This window comes from Pygocentrus nattereri, chromosome 6 (genome assembly GCF_015220715.1).
Source record: "Pygocentrus nattereri isolate fPygNat1 chromosome 6, fPygNat1.pri, whole genome shotgun sequence".
Lineage (NCBI taxonomy): Eukaryota > Metazoa > Chordata > Actinopteri > Characiformes > Serrasalmidae > Pygocentrus > Pygocentrus nattereri.
In genome coordinates, this window is record NC_051216.1 from 12,515,661 (window position 1) to 12,528,390 (window position 12,730).

Here is a 12,730-nt window from a genome sequence, read left to right on the forward strand (position 1 = left end):
TGAAACATGTGTCAACAGTCATCCGTTCATTATAGCATCGATATTAAAATTCTGATGGCACCACTTTGACAATTTGAACTTTGCTACAAAGCATTGACATAACCATGCCATAAACATGTAATGGCAGATGTCATGTGCTGCTATGAGTCATCATGACAGAGTTTGGTCAGTAATATAACAGTGTCATGTCACCATTACTGTTAACTGTCGTGACAGATGTGACCATTTTTGATGTCATGACAGCTTATGTCACATTGCACATACTAATTTGTGCTAAGCATACTCCAGTTAACTGTCATAACATCAGACGTTATCGCATCTGTCATGACAATTACTGGTAGTTACAACAAGACACTGTTATATTACTGGACAAACTGTCTTGACATCTTATGACAGCATACAACATCTGCAGTAACATTTATGGTATGGTTATGTAAATGTTATGTAGCCGGATTTAAGTAAAATATTACTGATGCAATTTTAATAGATTATGACACAGTCATTGTGAATGTGAACACCTGAACTCTACTACGTGATATTGACATAACTGATTTTGCTCAGTAATATAACAGAGTCATATTACTACTGTTGCAGTACTCCAGTCTTTGTACTGTCATAGAGTCCAGTCTCAACCTTGAGAGCAGTCTTGAAACTCGGTGTCTCTGTCTGGTATCGGTCTTGACATCATGTGGACTCTTGTCTTGGTCTCAGGGTAAGGTGGACTTAGACATTCTTCCCAAGATGAGATGAGGGCAATGCCTCCGTCTGAGGAAACTGGAAGCTGAACTTTTTCTATCATTACTGAATATCAATCATGTCTTTCAGCAGAATAAAACCATCCTTTCTTTGCATGTTTAAGTACAATGGTCCTTTCAGTGATGGCTTAACCGGGTATTATTTGTTTATTCACTGTTAGAAATGGAAGTCACCTCAACTTAAAATTATAAGGAAACTGGTTACTCTGCTTTTCTTGAGTTAACTTAATGATACTAGAGTTCACTTCTTAGTTGACTGTATAGTTCAGTTTCTCAGTTTGGTAAGTAATATAGTGCTTTTTCTCACATTCTGCTACTCTTTCTACCCTACAATCCTGTCAGATCTCCTCTAACCACTTACTAATGGCTATGGCATCACTGGGGTTTAAACTCAAAATCGTCTATTTGGGTGAAGGCTCAGATTTCATGTCCATATGTTTTTAATACACTGTAGAAAATATTTGCTGTTTAACTTAGAAAAGTAGTACAATCACATGTGGTACACCTGCCTAATAATCTAATAAGTCTCCCCAACATCAGGAGACTGTGAGTTTGAAGCACTGCAAAGCCACAGCTGAGGAGACAATATCTGGTGGGGTTGGAGGATAGAAAAAGTCCCAGCTAGTTTTTACAGTGTTGATGTTCACTAGTTCCAAAATTCAAACATCGTCTGAAGGCAGATGAGAATGTCATTATGTTTTCATTTAATAAAAAATGTATGCATGTTGTTTATATTTAGTTTATGTTTATATTTATTTATATTCTACATTCATTTTAGAGAAGAGGGACAGAGAATAACCTTAACCATCTACGTCCATTTACTTCCAAAAGTTACGATGGACTAAGACTATAATATAATAATAATAACAATAATAATATATTTAGGATATGTGTATAATGAATGATAATGCATTACAAGTGAATGTCAGTTTTTCCCACGTCTTTTTGTTTTCCTACTCTAAAAAAATCTTAATCTGCTCTTAGTCTTGATCAGACTCGACTCTACAAGTTATCATTAATTGTCATAACATGTCAGAATGCTGTCATTACAGCTCGTCACCTGCTAATTTTTACTGTGTACTCCAGTTGGCTGTCATAACATCAAACGTCATGGCATCTGTGATGACAATTACAGATAAGGGGAACGTAATGTCACCTAATGATGTTGTTATAAATTTAAGATGGTCTGTGTTTGTGTGTTTTCTTCTGGTTTTACCCAACGCCACGGTTCACACAGACCATTAAACTGTAGGCGGTCAAATTGGAGCACGTAGTTTTAACACATTAGATAGCTGTGTGGCAACCTTTACACATCAACTGCCATCTTTTTCCTTCATTTTTGACATTCTTCATCATAATTTTCATACTTGAACCAACTACTCTCTTTAAAAAGGTTATTATTTACAGATACAGGTTATTATTTACAGTTGCAAGTCATTATTTACAAGTACAGGATGAAAGAACAGTTTCCCACAGACAGAAACAGAGGGCAAGATGTACGTATAAGCATCTTGACGTGACCTCAATATATGATCACAAAGCGTCTGAAATTAATGTTCGATTTTCTAAGGCTGCATAGAGGACCACAAACTGTGCAACAACTAACTGCAGGAGTTTGAGGTGCAAGGTTTGAAAGGTGCAGCAAAAATGTGTGGCTGTCAACAAGCTGAGGCAACTGAAACTGAAAGTTTCATGAAAAAGGAGACAGAGATGTTAATAAATGAAGTTTCCTCCCCAGAACATTACACAGGGGTGTAGATTTTGTGTAGACAAACTGAAAACTTTAAATCATTAAATAAAATTAAATGAATGAATCATGGAATAAATAAATTGTGTTGTCCTTAAATAACTACTTTAAGTAAAATTGACACAAAATAATAGAAAGTACATTTCAATTAATGAAAACAATTGCAAATAAATCCAGAATTTCCTATATTTCTGCAGAAATGTGCTTCAACTATGCTGTGTTGGTGGGTTTCCTCCCATGAACTACTGCTTCAGGTCCTACAACATTGCTATAGGATTAAGGTCAGGACTTTGACTTGGTCATTCCAAAACATTATCTTTATTCTTCTTTAACCATTTTTGGTTGAATGACATGTGTCTTGCTGCATGGCCCACATTGTTTTGAGTTTTAGCTTACAGACAGATCCTGACATTCCTGACATTTTCCTACAGAATTAACTGGTATAATTCGGAGTTCATTGTTCCATCAATGATGGCAAGCTGTCCTGGCACAGATGCAGCAAAACAGGCCCAGACAATGATACTACCACCACCATGTTTCACAGATGAGATAAGGATGCACCATTGTTATTTAGTGTTCTCCTGATTGTGGACTCATGAACATTAACATTAACATTAGCTACTGCGAGACAATCCTTTAGCTGCTTAGAAGATACTTGGGTTCCTTTGTCACCTCATGGACTACTAGACACCTTGCTCTTGGTGTGATCGTTGTTGGTCTTGATTTTTCTCCATTTGTATACAATCTGTCTGACTGTGGACTGGAGTCCAAACTCTTTAGAGATGGTTTTTGTAACATTTTCTAGCCTGATGAGCATCAACAACTCTTCTTCTGAAGTCCTCAGAAATCTTCTTTGTTCATGCCATGATACACATTCTCAAACATGTGTTGTGAAGTTCAGACTGTGACAGATCCCTGTTCTTTTAATAAAACTGGGCGGTCACTCACACCTGATCACCATGCCATTCGTTGAAAACAACTGACTTTAATTTCACCTTCAAATGATCTGCTAATCCTAAAGGTTCACATACTTTTGCCACTCACAGAAATGTAATATTGAATCATTTTCCGCAAATAAATAAATGACAGTGTGTAATACTTTTGTCTCATTTGTGTTATTTGATTCTCATTATCTACTTTTAGGACTTGTGTGAAAAGCTGATGAAGTTTTAAGTCAAATTTATGAAGAAATAGGAAATTCTAAAGGGTTATGTAAAGACAGACTACTTCAAACAGGTCAAAGCAACAATCTACTTTTAGATGAGGAGATTCTTCTGTGTAAATTTCTGGGTGTTCAGAGGAAAAATCGAAAGTCATCCAATGGCAGCAGAGAAATGAATAAAGAGAGAAGCACTTTCAGAGCTAACTTAGTTTTCTCAGTCAAAACAGAGAGCACTACAGGTTCAGCAGGCTGTACATAATGCTACTGTTAATGTTAGTATAGATAGCTCCAGTGTTGGGGTAATTATACAAAAAATTAATACAATATAAGTTACCAATTACTTCAGTCAAATTGAAATAGGTCTATGTTTACTTCTAGCAATGTTATTATTTCCTAGAAAAAGTAATTTCACTACCTATTACAAATGATCTCACTATATTGGCAGATTATGTTGTTTTAAGTCTTATTTATTAAAGCAAGCAAAAATATAATGCCAATATAATGATATAATTTCTCCCAGAGACATGCACACATCATTTCAGGACCCAATGCTTGAAAGTGAAAACATTTCTCACTGCAAAAAAAGGAATGAATCAACAGAACAGTTTAGTGTAACCAGCTGAATTTTCATGGATGTAATGCTGACAGTGGCTTAACTCAATGTTAGTCCCCTACAGAAATATTTGGTCATTGCATGCAGTTAAAATATGAGCTCATCAGTACCTCATAGTTCATCTGTGTTTCATGCGAAAGTGATTTACACACAATTGTAATGATAACTTGTACTAATATATCATATTTTTGTATGACGTTTTCATGTATAGCTCTGCTTATGTGACCGTTGCTTACAACCCCAATTCAAATGAAGTTGGGATGTTGTGTAAAACATAAATAAAAACAGAATACGATGATTTGCAAATCCTTTTCAATCTATATTCTTTGAATACACTACAAAGACAAGATATTTAATGTTCAAACGGATAAATTTTATTGTTTTTTGCAAATATTCACTCATTTTGAATTTGATGCCTGCAACACGTTCCAAAGAAGTTGGGACAGGGGCGTGTTTACCACTGTGTTACATCACCTTTCCTTTTAACAACACTCAATAAGCGTTTGGGAACTGAGGACACTAATTGTTGAAGCTTTGTAGGTGGAATTCTTTCCCATTCTTGCTTGATGTACAACTTCAGTTGCTCAACAGTCCGGGGTCTCCATTGTCGTATTTTGCCCTTCATAATGCGCCACACATTTTCAATGGGAGACAGGTCTGGACTGCAGGCAGGCCAGTCTAGTACCCGCACTCTTTTACTACGAAGCCACGCTGTTGTAACATGTGCAGAAAGTGGCTTGGCATTGTCTTGCTGAAATAAGCAGGACGTCCCTGAAAAAGACGTTGCTTGGATGGCAGCATATGTTGCTCCAAAACCTGTATGTACCCTTCAGCATTAATGGTGCCTTCACAGATGTGCAAGTTACCCATGCCATGGGCACTAACACACCCCACACCATCAGAGATGCTGGCTTTTGAACTTTGCGCTGACAACAATACGAACAGTCCTTTTCCTCTTTGGCCCGGAGGACACAATATCCATGATTTCCAAAAACAATTTGAAATGTTATGATTTACACAACATCCCAACTTCATTGGAATTGGGGTTGTAATTTGAGACACATCAGCTGATTGTTTTGAGACATTCTGCATCACATACTTTGTAAAGGTTTTACAGTACATTTATTCATCATCTTATTAGAATAACAGTTTAAGTAAACAGATATTTAGCTAAGTCAAGTTCACCTGGTAGGAGAGAAAGTCTCCAACATAAACTCTTGCTTAGGGCCTCCTATCATCTAGAGCTAGAGCTGATCTTTAAGGCCCCACATGTAAATGATATCACCCAAATTAGTCTTGATATTTGAATGTGAAGCACAACTTTTGGTCTTGCCAGATATTTTGGGGGTTTTTTTGTTAGAAAAAAGGGAACTTGAGGTTTCTGGTTTCATATCAAATGTCAACTTAGCGTTGAAGAAAAAATTCACAGTGGAAAAAGTGTGACTGTCCTACAGAACATAACAGTGACAGTAATAATGAGAGCAGGGGGAGACTGGAGCAGTGGGTATACAGAAGCGTCCTTACAGTTAAAACTTTACCCTCCAACTTCCACACTAGGGCGCTTTTCAGTCAGTACGTGCAGCTGCAAACAACCCACTGTCTGTTCTTCTGTTCACTCAGAGAACAAAGCTCTTCTGACAAATGGGCAGGGAGGGAGTCATGGAAGGAGGGAGGGAGAAGTGAGGAGGGTCTTACCCAGGACAAACTGATACTGATCTGAGAATGATGTATGTATATCTGTGTTTTCATATATTTTTTGGGCAAAAATGTTCAGACACTGTTAACCTTCTGAAACAACAAGCCACTCTGGGACACTCATGCCCAATGCCAAGGGTCAGTATGGAGTGTAGTATACATCCAATACCACTGGACTGAGTTGGAGTGAAGTTTCTAATCCAGAACACACTCATGTTCATTTTAATACACAAGTACTGGTTATGTGCTATATGTAATAACTTTGGGGAAAAGAAAAAAAAACATAAAACAAGGCCTGTGCAAAAGTTATGGCATATTTTATATTGTGTATATTTTATTTTAGCTAATAAATAATAAATTAATTGAGAATTAGCAGCTAAATGTCATATTTCCATTGTGTGTATATATATATATATATATATATATATATATATATATATATATATATATATATATATATATATACACACACAACATAATGCAACATATGTATTTAATACATATGAAAGATATGTTTGACCGAGTGGGTCGTCGTGTGTGTTTGTGAAAGAGATTGAGAGAGAAAGAGACAGGGAGAGAGAGACAGGGAGAGAGAGATAGACAGTGGAAAGAAGGTGTGATTATAGATGACAGAAAGTGCTGTATATCGCTGATTGACTTTTGGTTTGACTTTTTGCCTTGGGAATAACCAGACAACGCTGGAAAAAACATAAGGGCAACTTCACCAGATCCACATTTAACTCAAACACTGCAGCCTGAAATGGGTTTAGTGTGACACAAGTCACAAGAACCGCTCGTCAGCTTTTTTCATTCCTGGAAATCCGTCACGCTCAGATTCACGAAGATAACACCTCATGCATGACACACTCACAGGTTGGACAGTGATTTTAAAAAAGGTCATCACGGTCCAGAGCTCCAGGGTTTGTTCTGCTGTGAATTTTTCTGATGCTGTAGGCATGTGCCCTGCAGACCTGGAGACATGAAAGCCAAGACAAAAAACAAATCAGATCTCCGTCTCTCTGCTCTAAACGAGACCAGGTGGGCCAGGAATGCAGAAATCAACACTGTCCAAAATCTCCTGTTCAAAAACCTCATTGGTTTCATTCCATATCAGAGGAATGAACCGTGTTTGCACGGCTCAGAATCTATTACAGAAAATGTAAATGTAAAGTGCCAATAAGACTATATGTATCGTTCTCAGATTAAATTTTATTATGGTGTATATTATACTATTTATCCACACTGACAGTGTTTAAAATAACCTTAGAAAGTGTTTACAATTACATTTTTGACAAAAATGAACCTTTTTTTTTTGTTGTTTGTCTACATCAATACTTGCAAGTTTCTCGTTGGTATATTGGTCTCTAAGTGTAGATACTCTGAATAGCCTGTTATTAGCAGTAATTCTGTAAATATAATACTTTCTTTTATACAGTCTTTGTTTCTGATGTTCTGACACACAGTGTGTTGCTTTGCCCTCTGACACTTTCTAGAACACTGCAGTGATGAATAAAGTTGCTCTCTCTGCATGTAAGGTACTAGTATATAAGAAATAACATACAGAAATGATGTAAAGGAACATGATTCGAAACTCTGAAACTATTCCTGTTAGATTTCAGTCACAGTAAATACACTATAAAGCAGAGAATTTTGCAGTTTTGTTGTTAATGTTCTATAACGTATAAACTTTAAGCAGAGAAATGCAGGACGCAGTCGACATTTAACTCTAAAAAATCTAAACTTATCTGTGAAATGTAAAAAGCAGAGCTTTTTAGCTCTGGCTAAGAGTAATACAATAGAATCTAAACTAGAATTCAAAGGTTTGGATTCACTTACCATTGTAAAACAATCATTTTACTATTTTATGTGCAATGATACATAATGTGAACTTTAATATTGCAAAAGATACTTTTTACTTTTATTCAATATTTTGAGAATTCTGTCAACAAGATGTGGATAAAATGAGAAATAATGTAATGTAATTATCTATTTACATCCATTTTAAGTCATACTATCTGCCTTGAGAAGTGATCACCACTTTTGAATGATGAATTCTATTAATACTTCTAATATTGACCCATTAAAATCCCAGGCTTATTACACACTAAGGCTTATGATTCAGTAACTACAGGGACTTCTATGCAAAATGCCTGTGCTATTCTTAAGTTATAGGAGCATGTAATACAACTTTGGGCACACCAGTGAGCCCAGGCCATTAAAGGGATTCATTGAATTAATTTATTGTAGGATTTTTTAATGTATCTTAATTCTCAATGTTTTATGACTTTCTTAGTCATTTTATAATCTTCTGCAGCTCTGTTCATCATCCTGGACAATATTTCATTGTGTTTATTTACAGTTGTCCTACTGACGATTTGAACCATGGAAAGTACAGGGTGTGCAATATACAATCATGCTATACATCTACTACTAAATTGGTTTTATAGTATTAAAGCTATAAAAGAAACTTAAATGGTACTGCATCTGATTCTTTTTACTGACACTTCTTTGTATTAATTAGATCATTTTGAGGTAAAAAAGGAAAATAAAGTAATAGGTAATTATTATGAAAATGTGTACATCTGATGGTGTGTGCCAAGAAATATACTGAAATGACCAATAGGTTTTAGCTATTAACCCTTTAAAATCACAGGCACACTAAGGCTTATTACTCAGCAACTATAGAGGCTTCACTGAAAAGTGGCTGAGTTGTTCTTAGGTTATAGAAGTGTGTAATGAAACTTTAGGCCCTGGCCTTTTGAGGGGTTGACTAGGTAAGTGTTTGGCAAAAACTTCATAGCATTAAGTGATTATTTTGGGTTAAATGTGACAAAGTACCCAGATAGTCTGACTAAATTAAACCCAAATGCCAACAGGTTCTAGCTTTTAAGATAAAGAAAAAAGGACATAAATTATCTCATCACTGGATAATTATTCGGAGTTAGTAACACAGTGAGTACAAATTAACCCATAATTTGTAATGTCATGTGTTTAGGCAGGAAACGTGAACCCGGGTACTTAACACTGACATAACCATAACTATGTCATGGCAGATGGCAGTCATTTGCTGTTTGATGTCATGACAGAGTACATAACAAAATGTATCATGCAACGTAAGTTGTCATGACATCAAACATGATGACATCTGTCATGACAGATATCGGTTATGGTAACATGGCACTGTTATATTATATTATATTACTGACCAACATCTGTTATGATAACTCTGGTTACGATATCGGGCATAGTTACGTCAGTGTTATATAGCAGCTCTCAAGCAAAGTGACCCCTACCAATTTTCCAACATTACAGTGTCTTGGGACTTTCCATCATGTTACCCAAAATAATTACCTAGTACTTCAGAGTTCAATACCTGATTGATACTTAAGGGAGAACTTAAGGGACTGTAAAAGAAAGCATCACTGCATGTTAAAGGCACAAATATTGTGAATTGTATGAATAATCACAAACAGAAGTAATGTGTGGTTAAGTGCAACCATTGGCCCAGTGCATCTATACAACACACTGGTGTCCACCAGTCATATAAACAATGTAATGCATTATGAGTTAAAACAACACCATTTCACATATTACATAAGCACACAGACACACACGTACACCCAGACTCATATACTGAACACACACACACACACACACACACACAGATGCCCAAACCCACACACTATAGCTAATGCATTCTGTACTGGAACACTCGGCGCCGTTACCATCCTCTCCTGACGCCCATTGCTGCATCAGCTGATGCCGTCGACTGCATGCTGCACACACAGCGAGAGCACAAAGACTCAACCTGTCTGCAAAGACTTCAACACACACACAGATTTCCAGGAAAGTGACGCAAACACAGAATCAGTGTTTCAACAGCAACAGTGTCAACAGATTCATAACCTTGCTGTACCTTTCTGCCTAGACATGTTTCTAAGCAGCATGGAATTACAGAAAATCGTATTTGACAGAAGCAGCAAAGCCTGTTTGAGAGTGCAAAGCACCATAAAGGCCCTCGGCGTCTACTTAAACTTGGAGATTGTAACATAAAGCCATAATAGTGATCCAAGTACCAGATTCTTAAAGCCACAAGCATGAAGCCTTTTTAGATATAAAACCAAAAACATCATCTGCTATTTTGTAGCAGTGCTGAAGAATCTCCCTTTCGCATTTGCAGTCTATTGCTGGAACAATGCCAAGTTCAGCAAGTTCATACATATCAGAAAAAATCTGAAAATACAAAGTCTCTTATCTGGTCTATGAAAAAGGGTGGGTCAATGGATCATACAGAGCTTTGATTCTTTTGAACAATCTGGCTCCGCCCCCATATCATTCCCATCACTGTTGTCTTGTGTTTGTCAGGCTAACTTGACATAGTAAAACTTATACATCTAGTTGCATGTTATGAGTTGCCTGCAACATAATTTCACATTTATATTATGTTGACAGTCACACAAAGCAATTCAAAGCTGCACACAACACATTTGGATCACGTCACTAGTTAAACAGCAGCCGTTTTTAATATGCTGTATAGTTCTCACCATACTCAGCAATCTCTTGTTACTTACACATTTGCAACATTTTATCATCATCTTATAAATTTTCTAGCTTTTATTGGAGTTCCTTTTTTCTATATCTCTATATTTGTGTTTTATTTATCTAGCTATGGGTCTTTATTGTATATTTGACTTTTCTAATGTGCTTTGTGTGAGTTAAGACTATGAAATCTAATGTGTAGCCACTATGATAACAACCAATGTGATGCCTCACTCATCCTGTCCTAGAAGCACTGCAGAATCATCAAGGAATGCGATTCTGTCTCCTTATCTACAATCAATTCATCCTTTCATATGAATGAAATGAAATGAAACTGAGCTCTGTGTAAAATTGGGGGCATCACAACAGGAGAAAATGTAGCTACATAAATCACAATAACATAAAGGGTGGCCCAAGCAGTCATTTGATGTGGTGTCAGGATCGTCTTGAAAAGTCATTTTAATGGCAATGAAACTATATAACTAAATAATTAGTCATTGAAAGCACAGTTTTTTCTCCTCCTTCCTGTGCATGGCAGCACAGATGTTTTGAAACAGTTTGAGCAGCAGCAGATCAAGGTTGAAGATATCAGTCGTGTGGAACCAGTTCACAGTTTCTACCCTCTCAACTCTTCACTAGTTTTTTTTTCCACTTGAAATCGTGACATCCTGCCTGAAAACGCAGAATACAGTAAAACAACAGAAACAGAAAATAAAATACTTGTGAGCACTTAGATGCCTTCTGTAGCTACAGTTTCTTAAAGTCACAAACAACAATAAAGCTGGTAAAGTTTTGAAACAATTAGGGAATTCATCGCCTTGAACGACCAACTGTTTACTGTTGTTGAGGATGTTGGATTTTTTTGGCACATATTACGGTCTACATATTGTAGTAATTTTAGGGTCTTTAGAGTGTTATTGTCAACTTTTTTTAGGCCTAGTGTGTCCTGATCCTTGGGTTCAGTTATTCATTTCGGTGCACCACTAGTTTTGGTTTATCTATCTATATATATATATATATATTTAGTCCTGATTTGTTCATCACCTCATCTTACATGTGCTTGTGTCTGTCATTCTAGGTCTGTTTCCTTATGAGCTTATTCTTGTTACTCTAGTTTTCATAATTTTTTCCCGAGTTTTGTGCATGCATCCTGCCTCACCTTGCATGTTACAAAGGCCATTATGGACAGCTGATGTTCTTACTTATAATATTTGGTTCACAAAGGCATATTTATAATACTAAACCATATAACAAGCAGAATGTGTGGTTACAGGACAAAAACATCATCAAAACGCCCTCCTCTTTGATTCAGACCTTTGTTCATACCTGAAACTTTGTCAGACATTTTACAACATCTCATTCAAGCAAACTGCTGGATTAACTTTCCTGGCATTTCAACCCAGCTCGAGTTCACACATAACAGCCTGGGAAGAATTTACAGATACAGTTGCGTGTGTCAGAGTAGCTATATGTGCATGTGTCCTTAAATCTCCAGACGTGGATGTATTAAATTTGTCAAATGTAAGTTTACACACAGCACTGGGTATAAAATGCAAAAATAAGTAAGATAAACAACAGATATATTACTATTTTTTTAACTATAGTCAAAATTCACCCTATACTCATGTAGTGCGCATTGCCTCCTGTAGTTTTTTCCGTCTCTGGACAGTGTGTAGTTGGGTGTCAGGCCTAATAAACATGGCTGGTCATACTGAGGAGTTTGCTGTTGAATCCATAGGGGAAGCAGGGCGAGTCTCTGTGCTCTCAATATTCGGTTGGATTTAGAGGTGAAGCTCATCGCCGTCCTCTTCCGAAACTTCTAGTGGTCTACACGCATCAGTCTGTAAACACATAGACACAGACAGAGGACTGTTTTGTTATAGATCCATTTTAAATGTCAAAATGCTTGAAATGGAACTTGATTATTACCAACATAGTCATGTTCACATTGCTTGGTCATTTTACTGTTGCCAATTACACAGTAATTACATAATTACTTACATAGTTATGAAATTCCATTTGGAATTGATTGCATTGGCATGTTTGAGTCTTCACTTTTGTTTTGATGTCAAACAATGACAAAAAAAGTGGGAGAAAAATGTAAAGGGTGGTTGTTCTTTCTGCAAGCCAATGCTGTAAACACAATAACCTCTCATCTAATCATAATTAATAATAAATCCTTTCCTTTTCTAATTATGAACACAAAGGTGGTGTTACTT

The 12,730-nt window shown here is 36.5% G+C and overlaps 1 protein-coding gene across 1 annotated transcript in view; it reads right to left on the bottom strand.

Moving 5' to 3' along the window:
• Positions 1 to 8,884: 8,884 nt before the first annotated feature.
• Positions 8,885 to 12,730, bottom strand: part of zgc:113337 (uncharacterized protein LOC503741 homolog) — a 34,267-nt gene continuing 30,421 nt past the window's right edge. The window contains exon 8 of the mRNA XM_017713475.2: positions 8,885 to 12,352. Within this exon, the coding sequence (XP_017568964.1) occupies positions 12,348 to 12,352 (5 nt within the window). The 3' untranslated portion in view covers positions 8,885 to 12,347. The remainder of the gene's footprint in view (positions 12,353 to 12,730) is intronic.